The sequence below is a fragment of the Habropoda laboriosa genome, unplaced genomic scaffold (genome assembly GCF_001263275.1).
Source record: "Habropoda laboriosa isolate 0110345459 unplaced genomic scaffold, ASM126327v1 scaffold92, whole genome shotgun sequence".
NCBI lineage: Eukaryota > Metazoa > Arthropoda > Insecta > Hymenoptera > Apidae > Habropoda > Habropoda laboriosa.
In genome coordinates this window covers 3,222,867-3,241,871 of record NW_017100268.1, presented here as the reverse complement: position 1 = coordinate 3,241,871, position 19,005 = coordinate 3,222,867, and the positions used below count along the sequence as shown (strand labels likewise).

The window sequence follows — 19,005 nt, the reverse complement described above, 5'->3', positions numbered from 1 at the left end:
ACGTGAGTTGGACGGTGATTCATCCCAGTGTACAGGGAAGCTGGTTTTGCCGCAACGGGGGAAAGGGAGTGTACGGCGACGGGGTTACATCATTTGGCAATGTCAAGCTCACGCAAATCCGGAACTGCGATTGGCAGTGTCCGTAGAAAGCCAGTGACGACGCCGCTCCGTATAGACGGTCATTTCCACTACGCGGCGTTCTCTGTGGGCGAGCACGCAAACGGTTATACTGATTGCGAGCGGGGTCCAACAGTACAGCAGTTTGATATTGGCATTGCGTCCTTTTAGAGAATTGCAGTGGATTGCCAGTCCGTGCTGCCGGGTAAAAAAGCTCACCTGGCAGCCGCCACTGAGAAGCAAACACGGGGCTTACTGACCTCCTTTAGCCAATCGGACAGAGCTTCGACCAGTTACGCCGAACTACTGACCTAATCGTCAAAAATAAACGACAGGGTGGGGACTGGCCAATGATAATAAACGTTGATCCCTGTTCGGACCTTGTAAACATTTTCTCCACAACCGATAACAACCGGGGAGGAACAATAATCTAACCGAGACACGTTTTCATTCATCAAGCAACATTTCTATTTCCAATTATCGACTCTATCCATCGGGAGCCTTAATCTTTCGCGGTTACACTTGATCGTTGAAATTGACATTGGACGTACAACGTGCCCGTTGGGCTGACAGCCAGATTTAACAGGATTCTCGCCCCGATGAGGTGAGAATTATTTATTTTCTCGTTGCAAAATACCAACCGCTAAACAAGTTAAACTGTTTTCTACAAAAACGAACAAGCACTCGGTGAACTAATAATTCTCTACCAAGTACAACCTAAGGATTTTTAAACAATCGTAGTATGATAAAGTTCGTCCTTCGACTCGACCGTCACGGATAAAGACGGTATCATGTCGCTAGGATGAGGAGGCAACGGCGGAGCGTCCGATTTCTGCTTCTCCAGTTCGCTCTTCAATCTCATCAGCCTCCAAGAATCCAACTGCGTCTCCGTTGGCTCCACGTCCGACACGTAACTATGCCAGTCGCTTTGCGAACTCATACGGAACATCCTCGATCTTCGAGCGAGCGAGATTCTCTCGGGAGGCAGAGGCATCACGTATTCGTCCTCGTGAAGCTTGCTGTTGCTAAACGAGGCCTCCTCTCCACACCTCTCCTCCTTCTCGCTGATATCCACGCCTTTGGGCAGCACGATCGCGTCCACGTTCCTTCGTTTCACGAGCATCACTCGTTTGCTGCCTCGAAGCAGCGACGGGTACTTTCTTATCAGCAGAAACGACAGAAATCCTCCGAACAGGAAGAGCAGAACCAACGACAAAATCGACAAAGAGACGACCAAACTTTTGTCACCGTTGGTCAGCCAGGTCTTCGAGTAGTTCTCAGGGTCGGCAACCACGGCTAAACAGTTCAACGGCGACACGGGCGTGTTATCGTCGAGCAAACAGATCGTGTACGCCGCCTTCGGATCGATATCCCGCACCAGATAAGAGTGCTTCACGTTTTTTGCACAGCAGAGCGTACGCTCGACGTCGTCGTTGTCGAACCAGAGCAGCGTGACTCCTTGGTTCAAGTCGGGGAGGTTCACGAGCACGCTTCGCTCTAGAGACGTCTTGGAGACGCGGAAGCTCGGGAATCGCGAGGGGACTTGAAGAATATTCTTCGACGACAATTTCCTCGAACCGAATGTTCTCATATTTGTATAGGCTACGCTGCAGGTTACGTTGATGTTTGCAGCGTTGGACGTTTGAGTCGTGGTCTGGTTAATTTGCGTCAAATTCGGCTCGGTAGTATCGATCGTGGAGGAGACCGTGGTGGTTCTGTTAGATCGGTGACAGAACTCTGCAACTGTGAACGACTTCCTAGCGTTCTCCCGAGGAGTCTCGCAAGTTGGAATTTCGGAAAATATGTTTGGACGAGATAGAAGGAGGTCCTGCATCCATTTTAGGTCGCAGACACAGTGCCAGGGATTTCTCTGTATCATCATAAGGAAATTTTGTCTGCTGATCACAGGATCTAGCAGACCTGCCGGTAACGTAGAGATGCTGTTATCGGTCAGGATTATTTGCGATAGAGACGAAGCCATGGGTTCTAGAGTGTGCTCCGACACTGTCTCGATCTTGGAACTGTCCAAGTAGAGAGACGTCACTGCAGGCACTCCTGAGAATAGTTTGTCGTCGATCGTGGATATCGAGTTTCCTCTGATAGATAGTATCTGAAGATTCGGCAACTTGCTTCCGCCTGTTATGTTTCGTAGCACTTCTCGATCCTCGATCGCTCGACTGAATTCTAAGGAGGACAAAGTACTCGCCACGTCTTCCAGTAAATTCAGTTGAGCCTCTTTGATGATATTCTCTCGTATAACCAGCTCGTTCAGTGTTTCCAAGCTGGCGAACGTGGATCTACGAAGGGAGTTCAATTTATTCTTCACCATGACGATCTTCTTCGTTTCTTTGTAAATTGTCGAGGAGAACGCGTCCTCTTCTATCTCGCTAAGGAAGCATTTCTCGAACGCTAACTCTTCGATCGACACGTTGCTGCTCAGCCAATTTCTTCGAAGCTTGTTCGCCGGGAACACGCAGTCGTTGAATGACAGCTTCACGGATCTCGCGGCAGTGCAGCTGACCTAAGTGAAACGTCGCTTAATTTAACGCGGCACGAGTGCAGTTAACCCTTTGACAGTCTAATGAAATGACGAATTACGGTAAAAATAATTTACGTTTTACGCGTATCTTTTTTTTTTAATAATTACGTCGGGTAGGATCATTTTTTTAAGACAAGGGATACACGACCCTGCGTCACAGTTATCTCTTTTTAACCCTTGTGTCAATGACCGGCTACTCTTTTGCACATTCTCACTGAAAATATTTGATCTTCCCGGTAAAAGATTTGAATATCCGACCAGATCGTTGTTACTTCGCACATTTCCTATCCCTGTTTGCTTCAAGTTTGCAACAAGGGTTAACTTTCTTCCCAAGAGAACATTGAAACATTTCACGCGGATAAACTGTCGAAGGATCAACGCACTATTTCTCACATTTTCAATACCTTGAAGGTGTTCTCGATGTAACTCGACGCTATCGCTCCAGGATCCTGTTTCTCCAGAATATTCGAGCAGATTACAGCGTTGCAGCGTTCGATCTTGCAGAAATGCGACAGATTCGCGTGTTCCACAGAAGTGTTCGATGTTTTATGAGCCTCAGACCGTCCCGCCATTGTGTTATCCTTTAAATTTAGTATCAGAGAGCAGCTCAACACTTGCTGGAGCATGTAGCGTGAGAAAAATACGAACACGACGATTCCGATTAGCAGAAGAGCCACCAGAAGTTGTCGCCATGCAAAACTGCATTTTTATCGACACGTTAAATAATCGTTTATCAATGTGAATAATTTCAAATACGCGTTTGCGATGAATCTCGCGAATACCTTTTCAATTTCTGGAACCACGGAACCGAGGAGTCCAGAATTCGGAATTTCCTGGCGAACATGTGCGCGTCTTGTTAGCAGACCGCGGAGGAGCGACAGTTGCGAACATCTGGCGAATCCGGAAGCATAATCTAATTCCGATGGAACGCATGGCAATCGTATCTATGTTTCTCATTGATTAGTTTTATCGCGTGCGTTGTTATTAAGCGCGTTTCAGCTGGATCGATCTTGAGGAAGGAGGTTGCATCGGTTGTCGAATATTATTTCAATCGTGTGTCGTTTATTTGTTCGAGCAGTATTTACGAATTACAATTACAATTTCCATGGATACATGAATAAATCGATTTCAGTCACGAGTACGCATAGCTTTCAGCAAGCACACTCTGAAAGCTAGAGCGACGTCGCATTCGTTGTCTGTTTCCTCGACTGAAAGATAAATTATCGTCGGTGATGTTTGTCACACGTCGATGCAGTAATTTCCGTGTAAATTTACTCACTGTCACTTGCGCACACTTCTACCATCTTCGAGACAAACGAAACCATGTCTAGATTGCCGTCGTGTTTGCTCTCGATGAATTCTGAGACCGTTTGAGAATTCAAAGCGGATCCTGTCATCTGAAATATGTCAACGGTACGTGAAAAATGTGCCGATTATTTGGTCGAGTGTGTTTGCCTTACCAGGCCGATTTTTTGGAAAACGCAAGCCACGAAGCAGCCGAATTTTCTGAAGTCTCCGTCTCCGTTTATCATTTTAATTCTCTCCTCCGGCGAGTCGTGCAATTTTCTCAGTTCAGCTGGAATTTTTTCTTAAATTTACTCGATACAGTTTGACAATTGTTGCGCTATTTTTACATACCGCTTGTCATGTTGGCGCGATCGATGCATTCTGGGAGGCTCTCGAGCGGGAAACCTGCGAATTTCGCTGGCAATTCGAGGAAATTTTCGCTGAGAAGTCCCTGAAATATTGTCGATGCCATAACATTTCGTAACGACAGAGTTCGAGTTTATTTATATGCGAGATTTATTTGTTCTTACGTAACAGAGGATAAGCGAAACGAGAAACGGCGAATTCTTCATTCTACGAATCGAGACGAAACCTGCGAGCAAAGTTGGACTAACATATTGCGCGTTTCGCCGTGTTACCTTTATACCTTCTCTTTTGTCCGCTTCGCGGGCACAATTTGACAAAGCGTTGGAACAGAGGAAAATTGACAGGGACCGGTGTTAGATCCGTATCGGAGGAGATAATTACGGTTAGATTAGGAAATTCTACGTTGCTGATGTTTCTTCTGTTGCGTGCGAGCATGCGACGGGATAATTACAATGGCGGTTGCGCAACCGGTAATAAGCGTCGAGAGAATTATTCACAGTGAATAAATAACTCCATCAATCCGGTTGAACGTAGAGATGGCCATAGATCAAATGAAAATCTTAACGAGCGGAGAGAAAAGGGAAATGAAAGAACGCAGTGGTACGTGTTTGTACGTATAGATCAGTGGGAATTTATTGCTTTTACGATTTTTGAAGCTAACAATACTTCTATCGAACGGCTGCACGATCGAATCGGGCTGGAATGAGGGAAACTTTGGGAATTTTTTTCGTGGGTAAGTACCGAGCGAAGAATTTTTAGTATTTTCAGAGGATACAGGTGTAAATTTTAGCTTCTTCCTCGAATTTTTGGAAAGTTAACGTTTTACTAAATTGAGGAATTATTTGGTAATCGCGGAAAATCTTTTGCTAGACCATCGATGGTACGTCTGAAATAAAAACTTCTTGTGGATTTATAAATAAAAATGTATCATCGAGAATGTAACGTCAGATTTAAAAGGAATTGTAATTATTATAAGAATGGTGGCAGTTTGAATAGAAAGAAACATTTTTTTCCCCGAAAAAATCAATTTCAAACATTTCTAAAGAATTGAATAATTGAGATGTCGAGAAAATCTTACTCCACATTCTAGATAACACATGTTTATTCATAAATTAGGAAGAATTTTTTATTTCAGACGTTCTGATATTCTAACAGCAGAAATTTCACAATAACTCCTCCATTTTGTAATATTTTTCCTTTCTAAAAATTGAACGAAGAAGCTGGAAGTAACGTTTGTATCTCCAGAAAAAATTGAAACGTTTCGTTCATTAGTTACCTACAAAAAAAATTCCCAAACTTTACCCATTTTCAGACACCTCAACGCGGTGTATCCCCTTATATCATCGTGAATACACAAAAGAAAAAAGGAGTACTTATCAGACGTGCATCTGTATCGTCGAATACTTGTATAAAAAGCAGTGTAAAAGGTAGTTAGAATAGGGTGTACGTGAGAACACATTGTTGGGAAACGAGATTATCTCGTCATCGACACTTGCAACAGTTGTACAACGACACGTTGTCCCGTTCTTCCGTGATTTCCTCGTTCACGGTGTTCGCCAATGGCCTGCCGCGTGTTTCCGGCAACACCAGGCACAGCAGACCAGCTATTAGCGCCAAGCAGCCGCACAGTGTGGTCGGTCCCCACCACACAACAGCTCCTAATAAGTCAGCGACGTAAGGCGCAGCCACGCTTCCGACATGGGACATCGCGGAATTCGTTCCAACCGCGGAGTTCCTGCACACCTGTTTCCCAAGGAATTTCAATGTTGACAGACGTTGAAAATGTAGAGGAACAGCATTAAATCGTATAACATGAAATATAGGATTTCTAATCGTTCGCAAATTGATCCTTTAAACGATTACTTAACACCATCGCTGCCACCAGAAAATCGATAACACCCTGGGCAATGCGTTTTGGGACGCATATGGTGCGTCGGTGGCAGCGACCGTGTTAAGTGTTGAAAATTTTTTAATTGTTTGTTTTGAAGTTCGTGTGATCTTGGGTAAACCACCATCGCTGCCACCGGAAAATCGATAGCACCCTGGGCAATGCGTTTTGGGACGCATATGGTGCGTCGGTGGCAGCGACCGTGTTAAGTGTTGAAAATTTTTTAATTGTTTGTTTTGAAGTTCGTATGATTTTGGTAAATTATCGTTGGAGAATTTTAGGGTAATTTTTGAAAAGGAAAAATTCCATATTTCGTATCATTCTACACGATTTAATGGTTCGCGAGTTAACGAAGCTTGAAAGGAGGATTAAATGGCGAAAGAGAGACTTGTCTAGTGACACGCGAAATAATTATAAAAATTGATACCGTGGGGAAAAGTTCGGAGCTGTACAAAATAGCGATGCCATAAGCAGCCGACGCGCTGAATCTTCCTATCAACGAGACAACCATGATCGCGTCACTTTCCGTCGTTGGTATGACTAAAATACACAGCAGACAGAACGCAGCGATGATGTACAGAGCAGAACTTCCTGGTCGACGTCCCATCACCATTAGAATTGGCGTTGGTATCAAGTATGCCGGTATCTCGGTCAGACCCATCACCAGAACGTAAATATACCGGTTGGCTGAGAAATTGTTCACGTTTAACGCTGAAAAAAAAAACACAAAAAAAATATGAAAAAAATTTTGCAAACATTCTCACGGAAAAATCAGGGTCGTTCGGTTACCTAACGCGTAATAGGTGAGAGAGGCAGTCATCCAAGCGTAATTCGTGATAAGAATTCTCTTTCTTAACTCGCTGTTGCTGATCAACACTCGAAACCCTTTGATATTTTTGTGCAATCGATCTTTGTCGGAGTTAGTCGAATCTGACGTTTTCGGGGTGAGTATCAGATCGTCCGAGTCCTTTAATTCGTGTCTTTGAATAGCTAACGTCAGCGACGTCGTCACGGTGACAGTGGAGCTTCTCTTGCACGCCTTATCGATCAAATCCTTGGCTTCTTCGCGACGATTATGCGCTATCAGCCATCGCGGAGATTCTGGCATGAACCTGGTCGAATCGGAAATATCTCGTTAACTGATCGCTACGGAATTTCGCGATTTGAACGACGATCGTCGAGAAAGATTTACAGCTTCGAGACTGAGAAACGTAACAACACATCGTTCTCGATTTAATCGTCCAATTAAACGCTTAATACGTTAATTCGAGTACGAAGGCTTGGTATCCGAGATAAGGGTATTTCTCGATACCAGGGCTTGATCGTTGCTCGAGAGAATCTTTGGATTATGCAACCTACCACAGGTGTATTAGCAGAAGCAGAGCGGGTAGAGATATCGCTAATTGAATATGTCTCCACTCGTGAAAGAAGTAAGCTATGCCTGGGACGATCACTATTCCTGTGGCGTAGCCGGTGTTGTAAGCGATTCCCATCCACTGTCTGTGCTTCTCACCTGCTACCTCTGTAACTGTAACAGTGGAGATTTGTCAAAATTAGCAATTTGTTAAATCAACGATGGTGAAGTGTCTTAAAATTTCATATTTTACGTGAGCCATTCATGGGTCAAAGTATAATAGCTAACTCCAGTTTTTGGATTTTTTAAAATTTTGGCGCCAAAACACTTGAGTGATCCTTATCTGTCAATATTTAAAATAAATTTTGTTCAAAATTAGGCTTAAATGACAAAAATTTTTATTAATATTTCAATATTTATATTTATATTTGATGTATGTAATTTCTTTAAACGAGCAGCTCATAATGTGACACCGGAATTAATGGAGTGTTAGAAGAAACTGAAAGTGGAGATTTTGCATATTCTTAGAAGGCTGATGTATCTTGTTGACACTGAATTATTATTAATTAAGAGTACAACTTACGTGTTGTGAACGACGAATACTGTATGGCGGCATGGCTGACGCCGTTAATTATCCTCGAGAGCATAAATGCCCAGTACCAAGGAACAATTGCACCGGCTGGACCAGAGGTGATCAACAATATTATACCGATAATGTAACTCATTTTTCGGCCGTACTTGTCCGCGAAAATCCCGAAGAAAGCGCTGCCTAATAATTTCCCGAGAGACAGTGCCATGTGGGTGCTCGAACGAGCCGCGCTTTTATCGCAGACCAGGTCCCACTGAAATTATTTTCAAACATTTACAATAGAATCCTTCGTTTCATCCAAATTTGACGAAACACACTTTTCTTCACATATAGAAATATTTTAGAACAAAATCACCTTGGAGAAATTGAATTTTAGAAAAGTAGGAATATAGAATTAAGGGAAGAATTCTTAATTTCATCCAAATTTCACAAAACGCTTTAAAATTACTTAAAAAGAAAATTGAATTTTAGAAAAACACGAATATAGAATTAAAGTAGAATTCTTAATTTTATCCAAATTTAATACTTTCAGAATGGAATCCTACAATAAAATTACCTTCGAAGGACCAAATTTCAAAAAATGACGAACACCAAATTAAAAATAAAAACAGCACAAAATTAAAAAAAAAGTGTTCATATCGTATAAGTCAGTTGGCACAGACTAGCCTAAATCAGAAATTGGCCGCGAGTTAGGTACGACAGATGTCGCTTGGAGTGTCCTGCAGGATAAAGGTGACTTTTCGAACAGAAACGGGGGTAGTTCGAGAAAAGCTGCGTGTCGAGTAACGTCAGGTAACCTTGTGATCCGATCAGTGAAACTCACGTCCTGAACGTAGGAAGTTCCACCGATGTCGTTCGCGAAACTTCTCACTTGGCAATCGATCGATTCCGGTAAAGGGTGCGCTATTTTATATTCCAACGCTTCCTCGAACCCAATGTGCGCGAAATTTTCATAGTCGTAGTTGTACATCGTGCAAGGACTAGACGAAGAAATGTTCCTTATCTGTTCGTCTGTCCAATTAGCTGCTGTCAAACTTTCTATCGAACACCAATGCGTAGGCACCTGTCACGCACAATCAGCAATTTAATTAAAAGAAATTAAACGAATATTTCTACGTAACACGATAAGTTCAACCTTACTTCGGCGATAAAGATATAGGACATGGAGTGCATTCCGTTGAATATCGTCGGTGTTAGCGTAAAAATGAATATAATCCATAGAAAATTGGAGCCGCAACCGAGTTTATCGAGCGCCTCTAAAAGAGGATCCGTGACTTTCGTCCTTGTATCGCTGATCATGTTTCTCTGTGAAAATCAGACACAGGCAAATAATTCGTCTGTTACGAGCAATTCAATTTTCTCTTTAATCGATCTGTACAATATTTATAAATATTTGAAAAATTCCTGAAAAACAAATTACTAACCGATTGTTACACTCGTTCGAAAGTCGACGAAACGCCAGAAAACCGAGTCAACAATCGCTCGTCCTTTTATCCTACTATGAATTAACAGTCAGTCATATTTTCTCCAACAAACTGTTCACAAACTTTCTCTCAAGGATATCTCCACACGTTGCAATTAAAAACAACATATTTGCACTTGGACAGACTCGTCGCAACACTTTGTAGAGTAATTCGATGGTAACGCTGGAAAATCAATCGGAAACACGGTTCGAAGAAAATGGATGAAAAGTCGGTGCAATTCTACTACATTGTTCACCGTTTCTCCGAACGAAAACCTCCGCGCGATCGTGTGCGAGCGACTGACGATCGACAGCCGTTTCCTCCGGCTCCTATCTAGATAAGCAAGTTCTCCGATCAGGTATGGCAGTAGCGACGCAACTCGCGTGGATTCTGATGGCCATCGTACGATAATGATAATCTCAGCTGATTCACTTGTGTCCCCGTTTCTCTAAACGACGCACTGTTACGCTTGTTAAGCCTGTGCTTCTTTCAATATGTCGCCCAATTCTTCGCCTATTGTTCTACGAAAACAGTAGAAACACATTTTCCGGCAATCTTTAATTCATCTTCCTCGTAACAACTCAATCTGCAATCTTATCCTTGTAATTATTATTCAATGTATCTTGCGCATGCTTGAATAGCGGTATTTATGCAGAAGTTTCACGTGAAACGAACAGGTTTCTGCACTAGCGCAGGTTAAACAGAAAACTCGTTTATGGCACGTTAGAGGAGTTATCGTCGACGTTTACCAAGGAAAATGAATTGTTGCTTATACGCGTTATTTATCTTCTACGGAGAAAAACAGCGTTACGAAAGGTGTGTACAAATGGCTGATAACGTTTTCTATTGTGCAACGAAGACGACGGCTTCTCGAAGGTTCGTTACGATAGTAACGAGGCAACTTTGTACATAGGTACGTCACTGGCAGAGATTATCAGATCCACCGGATGCATTTACTTACAACTTACCAGGCGAAAAAGCTTATTACGACAGATACCGCTATCAAAATTCACGCGATTAACGTAGGCGTACCGTGTCAACGCGTTACGTCGCGACGTGAAAAGAGAGCGATTAATTACGTGTATTTCGCGTAAACACGCCTGGACGAATCGCGATTAACCATGCAAACGGTGTTTACCGCGTCGAGGATCCGTTTATGAGACACCTGTGAAACGTCTCGAGTGTCAAAATCTCGACGAGGTGAAAGTGGAAAAATAAAGGAAATTTTTCGTTGATCATTTTCACTCTCGAACATCAATTTTCCCCTTTAAAGTTGAGTTTCTCGTTCGAAATTGTAATTACACGGAGTCCTTTTTAATGATATACACAAATGACATATAACGACTTCCTTATTTTTGTCTGTTTTTGACAGGTACACTCCTCGATTGCGACGTGAAACAGTAAACTTTTATAAATTCTTTTCGCTCTGGAACATCGGTTTCCCCTTTCAAAGTCGAATTTCTTCTTCGAAATTGTAATTACATCGAGGAGTTTTTTATTAATCGATACAAGAGTAGGATGATTTCCCTGTTTGTTTCTCTTTTCGACAGGTACACTCCTCGGTCGCGACGTGGAAAATTCTGCGAACAGGTTGAACTCGAAGCAAGCGAATTTGTCACTATGGAACGTCGGTCTCTTCGTTGAAAGTGGAATGTTTCAGTTGAAAATTATAATTACACCGAGGAATTTTTTTTATTGATAAACACGAGAGGACGATGAATTCCGTAATTTCTTTCTCCTTCGTTTTCGTCGCGTTTCGAGCGATTTTTACAGTGACTTGTGTACAAAACGATTAATCGAAGAAGGCTACTGACCATTTATCTTCATCATTTATCCGCTGTGTTTCACACGTGCATAATCGCTTGCATATTTTTACAACGCTCGCAAGTTCGACGTCCTTGAGATTAATTTCGCTCCGCGAAAGCCGCTTCTTCTTTTTTTCTCGTTTAACTTTGTTTCGCGAACCGCGATCAGGAAAGGAACGATTCGAGCGAGTATTATTAGCCCGCGCCTATCGACGTGTAGACGAGTTGACATAGTTACGATTACGACGCCTCTGACTTGCTTACAGTACGTTCCTCTTTTTCTCGGCAACTTAATAATAAACTCCTGGGCGTCGCCGGCACGCGATTTTACACCGTTATCTTCTTCGACATTTTCAGATGGAAAGCAGGGAAATATGTTTGAACAACAACGCTCCTTTTTCTGCATTCTTACATTTCGTACTTGTTGCACGTCGCGTTTCCCACTTCCATCCGTTCCTAACCAGTAATTCTGTACGAACAGACGTCACTCTTCAGAACTGACACGAAAGAGCATTTCTTCGCTTAGAAATGAAAAGAAATATTTACCAAGTCGATCACGTGTTATCACGATTACACCATATCAGGTAGGAAAATAAATTCTCCGCAGCCTTGGTCTATTTCTAAAAAAAAAACAACAAAAGCAGAAGCTAACGAACGCGAGGTCAGTTTAATATTTAGCAAAAGTAGTATTATTTGTTCGTTTGTACTCTTCGAATCATCGGAACGTCGTAGACCAGATAGAAAAACGCGTTCGCTATGTGATTCAGCGATCTCGTCCAAGCGTCGATCTTGTAATTAATTTCCCTCGAGATCGACAGATCCTCCCTCGATTCTTCCTGCTCCATTATTCTGCAATGTAACAGATAACAGCGAAATTACACGTTTCTTGCTTAATACGCGCTAGAATATCCTTCGACCGGCTACTTGGAAAGATACCTTGGATTCCTCCGAGTAAGAGTAAATATTGAACGTGAAATATTGGAGCGCGAAGTGGTAGATCGCAACGGTGTCTACGTGTTTGCAGAAAGATTAACGAAATTAGCACGTTACCCGTCCACGTCCGATTGTTCCTTGTTCCGATTGGTGTAGGTGTACATGTAGCAGGCTGGATAACCGCTGGTTGTTTTCACTTTGTGAAATTGGCCGGTTTCTATGGGGATCGAGGCTCCTTTCGAGACGACGATACCGTTCTCTTCTTTCTCGTCGCTGTACGTCACCTCGCCTTCCAGTACCGTCAACGTCACGTTCGTTAAATTCTTCGTGATGTAATTGTCCAGATGCATTCCTGGAAAGTCAGCTACGAAGAGAACGTCTGTGTCGTTGGACCATGTGTAAACGTGCTGCTGAATTTCCTCCAATTTGTATCTGAATTTAAAGAACGAAGTAAAAAGTAACAAATTGCTCGGTCGATTTTACAGGGTACGAAATGTAAATTAATTCCACGGTTGGTAATTATGTTTGTTCTCCGACTGATCCAGAGATACCCGAGCGAGCGAATTGTGTTTACATCTACCTGTACGAATTATACTGCGAGAGAAGAGGCATTAAGTACGAGATCGGCTTAAGTGGGTGCCAATCTGCAGTTAGCAAGTCAACACTCGGATCAAACATTCTCTGCTGGAATCTTCCATTCAGCGAGCACCAGACGTCGATGTAGATGCTCAAGTTCGACGACAGTCGCGTCCACTTGGACTTTCTATCTCGCTGGCGATTCTTATCGAACAGCTGACTCTCTTGCTCGATCAGATTGTCCTACGAAAATAAGATTCGCCGTGATAAGGATTGTGAGATCTCTCGAGATCTGAATTTTGTCGGAACTGATGGAGAATTCGCGCATAAACATTCTTTCAGAATTATGTCGTTCGATAATAGGAGTTTATTGGCTGAGATAATACACACTCTCAGACAGAAAGCGTATTGCCTGGCCATATCTCCGTGTTTCTCCCATCGATCCGACTGCACCCATGCGTTTGGATCCAAGTATCGATCCTGGTTGCTCAGGTTGTCGTGGACTTTAATTACGACGAGTATAGTGTCCCAAACGTGGACCATCATGTCCCAGGAGTAACCGTACATTCCTGGCACCCAGTTGTTGTAACCCTGAAATTGGAGAAAAAGTGAATGAGCTCAAAGAGTAATTGGTAGAAAGGATTTGTGGGATTAGAAAGCTGTACCATTGTAATGAAATGTGAATATGGTAAGAAGAACTGTAGAAATACATGAAATAATAGTAGAGAGACTACGAACTTCTGTTTCTTCGTTACTTTAATCGATTTGCAGCTGGCGTCCTTAATACTTTTGCAATTAATCGCAGACCTCCTTGCTTTTATCAGATTCTCTTCGTTCTCGCGTGTTTCTCTGTCTACTTCGTTGCTGGAGTGTTCGTTACTTTTACTGTTCGAAGTTTCGTCGTTGGAAATACGTTTCTCGCGTGTTTCTTCTGGTTGGCTGTTGGAAATTTTCGTGGATTTCCTGGTGTTTCGATTTGTCGCGAGGAACGAAGGGATCAAATTGCGTTTCCGAAGGGAGCCGAACCTTCGAGGCCAGTCTGGACTGCAGAAAAGTGGCATTGTCGCGAGGCACACGTACGGAAACATTCCTGAGAAGGAATATTGACGTTAGTAATCTTGTTGCGATTCGTTTCCAATTGAAACCATCGCGACTATCAATTCTCACCGATACTGAATAATCGAGAGTTCATTAAGTGAAAGGCTGTGCAGAAAATCATTGCAGGGATACGGGTTTTATCGAACAGCATCCAAAATCCGACCGTAAGGTCAAAGATAAAACCAAACCAATGAACTATGAAAAAATCAGTCTGCTCGGTGGTCAAGAATAATCTAGAATTGCACAACGTTTTATCGACTATACAAATTCTATACTTGTGATAACGGTGAAACGTGTGTTTCTCTTTTGTTTCGAGTTACACTCACTTGAACGGGCTGAACACCCAGTGCGTCGAGAGATTTGTCATGGCGTAGCCTGACAGCCATTCCGTGCCGGATTTCTTCAGTCCGGCCAAGAAGTACAGAGCGAAAAATTGGAACTTCAGAATGAAGTAATTCCACAGCGGCACCGTGCTCTTCGTTCCTTTCCATCTTCTCGCATCCAATGCTCTGCAAAATTATTGTTCGTTAATTTCCAGCCTTTTGCCGCTAATTTTAAATCGCAAAATTCGCAAGTTACAGAAATTTCATAGTAAACCTCTTCTTCGCAAGAAATTTAGGAATGAACAAAATTTCAAACGGTAGAAATGGCGAAATTTCGGAAATGTCATAATGAACCTCTTCTCCCGCCAAAAAATTTGGAAATAACGGAACTTCAAACGGTCAGAAATGGCGAAATTTCAGAAATTTTTAAATTAGGGTGAAATATCTTTTCAAAAGTTAAGAATTAAGTTGAAATTTTCCACAGGATCTGTCTCAAAAATATTTGATTCGAAGTTATCGAGTCGTTTTAGTTAATATTTACAATGATCCCGACTCACGTCTCCGATCAGGAGCCAGTTTCCCCATTCAGATTTCCTTTCAAACTCACAAGTACTTGTTAGCCTCCGTACCCCAGAAGAGAACGGCAACGATCCCGTAGAGATACGTGTGATTGTTCCAGTAGCTCTTATCCAGCAGGAAGATGTACCAATAAGGGATAACGAAACAGGCGCAGGCTAGTTTGAACCGGAAGCCGAGCATAATTCCGAAAGCTCCGATCCACATTATCGTGTAAATCAGTATCATCCATGGTAACGAGGGAGGTTTCATTCCGTGGATAAGTGGAAAATGGCAGTCCCTCGGATCTCCCCATTTTATATCGACGTCTGCTAATTCTCGTTCCTCCACGACGTCCAAAACCATGCATAATCCTAGATAGAATTTTCTGAAGTTACGCTATAATTAAATTTCTTCGAAGCTAGGATAAATTTCATTTCTTCTGTATTTGTTGTAATAATTGTATAACTTTCGTGTGCTTACCAAAAAGTGCTCGGGCAACTCCTAAACTAGCTGAATCAGCTGGTCTGTACAAAAGTGCGGTAAATTTGTGAAAGGACGAGAGATCACTTGGGCTAAATCCGCACAATTTTTCGAATTTATCCCTGATGGAGTATTTTAGTGGAAAGTTCTGCTTATCGTGTTTTTCACACTCGTTTCTGATTTCTGAGGTGCAGGCTTGGGAGCTGACTAGCTGATTACTTTTCCTCCGCATAATCGGTGAACCATTGAACTGGGGATAATAAGAGTATCTGTGTATTCTGGTGCACCTTATTTCGAGGAGCAAAATTATCGTTCTGTTAATCGATGCCGTAATTGGTCAACGTGAGACACTGAAACTGAATTTTTATTCGAGAAAATTGATCGATATGAGATCTAGAACTAGAATCGTTGAATTCTCATGTAATCGGTGCACCATTGGACTAAAAGTAATAAAAATATCAGTAAAATCTAGGGTGCCGTGTTTTAAGTATCAAAATCATTCCCTCGTCCTTTAATTGCTCAATCAACATGACACATTCTCGCCTGAATCTAATATGACACAGAGAACCACAAAAATCCTCAAATCATCAGTTCTTAATTATGAAAGGTGAGCAAAGAGACGAATCCAGAAGGCGGCAGTGCGAGCAAAAGTGAACGTACCACCGAGTGTCGCCGAGACCGAGGCAAATGCGCCAAGTTGTTCAGAATAGAAGGCAAATCGGACGGTTCGTAGTGAGTTGAAAGTACTTAGGACTTACCTAGGAGGCTAGAAGCGGCGTGTCGAAGCCCGGGTAGATGAAACCGGTCCAATGGCGATGTATCGAAGGTTGCTCGACTTCTGCGCGTCGCAGCTGCAGGACTAGTCGTAGCAGAAGAAATTCCGGAGGCTGAGAGAGAGCAGGAGCACCGTCGCCAGGCAACGTGCTCGATTATTGACCCGCGCCCGCGCAATAATAATATATTATCGGGCATTCTTGTGCACTGCACTCAGGTTCATCGATGCACACTATCGGTCGATACTCGAAAAAAGCAATGGTCAACCGTTCGCCACGATAACAACGGCGAAACTTATCGGAGACTTTGTCAGCGAAACACCTTTTTCTGGAAGATCTTCGGGAGGGTAGGTACATCTTTGAGAAAATCTAGCGGGGGAACTTTCTACTTGGAAATTTCACGCTTTGGGACACTAAGGTCGATCGAATTTGCGAAAATTTAATTGGTAGGATGTATCGAGTTACTTAAATTTCTTTCCTTTGGTGGAAGTGAAGGTAGTTTTTGGGAGATTATGAAGTTCCAACGAAGCAGGTTTTCGATAGGTTGGAAATATTTTATGACAATGCTTGAAACGTTGGTTAACCACGTTCCACGTTTGCGCGATTCTGTTTAAAAATAAATTATCGACGTCCACTTATCTCGGTCATTACTAGTGCAGCGTGTAATTATATAACAATGTCCGAGAAATTAACAAATGTTTTGAACGCAGAAGTGGCAGTCTTTTTTTGCACGTTTCAATCTTTTGTCGCGATAAGGGGAAAGCTGAGCGTGTTATGTTCGATCATTTTGCAGATAGGTGTGTTTCGTGAAATGGTACGCCGAAGAATGATCTCCTATTAGCAGTTTAACCTGCGAATAACGACGTGCCTTAGTCATCGAGATCGATAGAAGAGGGGTGCGAGATAATCAGATTCTCGAAGGAGAGAGTGTTGTACGCGGAATCCTTACGTTTCATCAAGACGGTCCTGAGGGATCCAGGTTCGAGCTTCGAAACATTAATTCGAATCGTTTCCAGTACGATGCGTCGCTTAACCCTTTCCCTTTAACGCATTGATGAATCGTTGACACATTTAGTCTTCCATCTTGCCAGCCTTCCAATTTAACAGATAATCGTCATTAAGTTTTTTTACTTTCAGAGTACTTCCTTTACTTCTCTTTAATTTCAGAATATTTCTTTCATCTCTCCTTAATTTCAGAGTATTTCTTTTATTTCTTTCTACTTCCAGAATACTTCTTTCATTTTTTCTTTAAATTTCAGAATATTTCTTTTATTTTCTCTTAATTTCAGAATACTTCTCTGATATCTGACTAATAATCGAAATGCAATAATCACGAAAGCTTCTTCAAATAACGGATATAGGACGAATTTTGCACAGCTCCCTGGTTCCCCATAAAAATAGATTTCCCCAAAACGTAGACTCGGGGGCACGTCATAGCGGTATAATACGTATTAGAGAACAACGATTACGCAGTTTTTGAATGAGCCAACGAAGCCTTTTCGACCTCGCAGCTGGGGTGTTTTTAATGAATGGACGTAACTTCGCGTTCGAAATCCCCAACGGCCGTTTTAGAGCCGTAAAACAAAGGGCTGATTTATTCCAGCACGCCCCTCAATCTGTCTCCGCGGACCACTTTTGATTAGTGCTGCCTCTTCAAGGTTCAAGCCTCTAAAACTGCCATCTCGTAATGGACCGTCGTCTCACTTGCTCGCCGCGATACGTCTTCGAGATAAAAGCGCGGGGGAAACGAATCGGCGAGGTTAGAAGTGTAATAATCTACTAGAAACTTTTGCGTATATTCTGTCTTTCTCGAACATACTGAAATCACGTTTCTCAACACTTTCCTTGCCTTGGATCACGTTGCAAATTCCTCAAAGTAACATACAATTCAAATTCTTAAATTTGGCGCCATCTAAATTTTTTATCTTCCTCAAACATACTGAAATCACGGTTTTTTAACACTTTTCACGCGTCAAATTACGTTACCGATTGCTCAAAATAATATCCAGGAGAAGTGAGTTTCTGTCTTCCTCAAACACACTCAAATCATACTTCTCAACACCTTTTATGCATTAAATTACTTTTCAATATAACATCTGCAATTCAAATTCTAAATTTCTCATCAAGTGAATTTTCTATCTTTCTCAAACATACTCAAATCATACCTCTTAACACTTTCCACGCGTCACATTACGTTACAGATTGTTCAAAATAACACCTGCAATTAAAATTCTAAATTTGTCACAAAGTGGATTTTCTACCTTTGTCAAACACCTACAAACCTTCTTTTTAACCTTTCTCATACGCTGCGTTATCACCTAAAGAAGATTAAAACATATAATTCCCGAAGCTCTTCGTAATTTCCCATCTTCATCGAACGAACCACTCGAACCAGCTAATAAATTCAAAACGCCACTAAACTCGAGAAGACGTCGCAACATCATGTACAAACACAATTCGAACAATTTTCCCCGGCAGCCCATTGGAAAATGAGACGCGACGGGACACGTGAGCGAGGAAATTAACGCCGTTATTTGCTCACGGGCACACACAGAGAGAGAAGTGGAACCCCATCAGCCCCCGCGCGATATTTGCCGAGCGTATTTGTTCGGGAATATGAATCAGTCCACCTGGAAGCGCGCAAGATGAGAATAGGAGTGAGCGAGAGTGATTGAACGACCGGTGAGAGAAGAGGAGACGAGACGAAAGGAGATCCGCGATTGTCGTATGTATTTGCCCGGCTATTTATCACGGTTTATTATTTCCTATTGTCGATGGAGTCACGCATTGTTGGCAGACGAGGAGGGCCGCAGCGAATTTCTAAAACCGTGTCCGATCGGATTTGCATATTTCGCC

At 42.4% G+C, this 19,005-nt stretch overlaps 4 protein-coding genes across 4 annotated transcripts; all 4 read right to left on the bottom strand.

The window, feature by feature from the left end:
• Positions 1-844: 844 nt before the first annotated feature.
• LOC108573418 (leucine-rich repeat transmembrane protein FLRT1-like) lies at positions 845-3,228 on the bottom strand. The gene is made up of 2 exons (XM_017935859.1): positions 3,061-3,228; positions 845-2,638 (listed from the first exon to the last, which is right to left on the bottom strand). Exons 1-2 carry the CDS (start codon positions 3,226-3,228, stop codon positions 845-847), a joined length of 1,962 nt encoding a protein of 653 aa, XP_017791348.1.
• A 491-nt stretch (positions 3,229-3,719) lies between these two features.
• Positions 3,720-4,541, bottom strand: LOC108573476 (pheromone-binding protein Gp-9-like). The gene is made up of 5 exons (XM_017935933.1): positions 4,474-4,541; positions 4,295-4,394; positions 4,117-4,232; positions 3,936-4,053; positions 3,720-3,864 (listed from the first exon to the last, which is right to left on the bottom strand). Exons 1-5 carry the CDS (start codon positions 4,513-4,515, stop codon positions 3,785-3,787), a joined length of 456 nt encoding a protein of 151 aa, XP_017791422.1. The 5' UTR covers positions 4,516-4,541; the 3' UTR covers positions 3,720-3,784.
• A 1,052-nt stretch (positions 4,542-5,593) lies between these two features.
• LOC108573447 (organic cation transporter protein) lies at positions 5,594-9,891 on the bottom strand. The gene is made up of 8 exons (XM_017935899.1): positions 9,565-9,891; positions 9,281-9,445; positions 8,964-9,203; positions 8,135-8,393; positions 7,557-7,725; positions 6,987-7,309; positions 6,625-6,908; positions 5,594-6,052 (listed from the first exon to the last, which is right to left on the bottom strand). Exons 2-8 carry the CDS (start codon positions 9,437-9,439, stop codon positions 5,792-5,794), a joined length of 1,695 nt encoding a protein of 564 aa, XP_017791388.1. The 5' UTR covers positions 9,440-9,445; positions 9,565-9,891; the 3' UTR covers positions 5,594-5,791.
• Positions 9,892-12,097: 2,206 nt separating this feature from the next.
• Positions 12,098-15,608, bottom strand: LOC108573462 (vitamin K-dependent gamma-carboxylase). Its single transcript, XM_017935917.1, has 9 exons — positions 15,377-15,608; positions 14,946-15,267; positions 14,342-14,524; positions 14,085-14,248; positions 13,583-14,007; positions 13,308-13,508; positions 12,922-13,160; positions 12,459-12,773; positions 12,098-12,257 (listed from the first exon to the last, which is right to left on the bottom strand). Exons 1-9 carry the CDS (start codon positions 15,606-15,608, stop codon positions 12,098-12,100), a joined length of 2,241 nt encoding a protein of 746 aa, XP_017791406.1.
• Between the last annotated feature and the right edge of the window lie 3,397 nt (positions 15,609-19,005).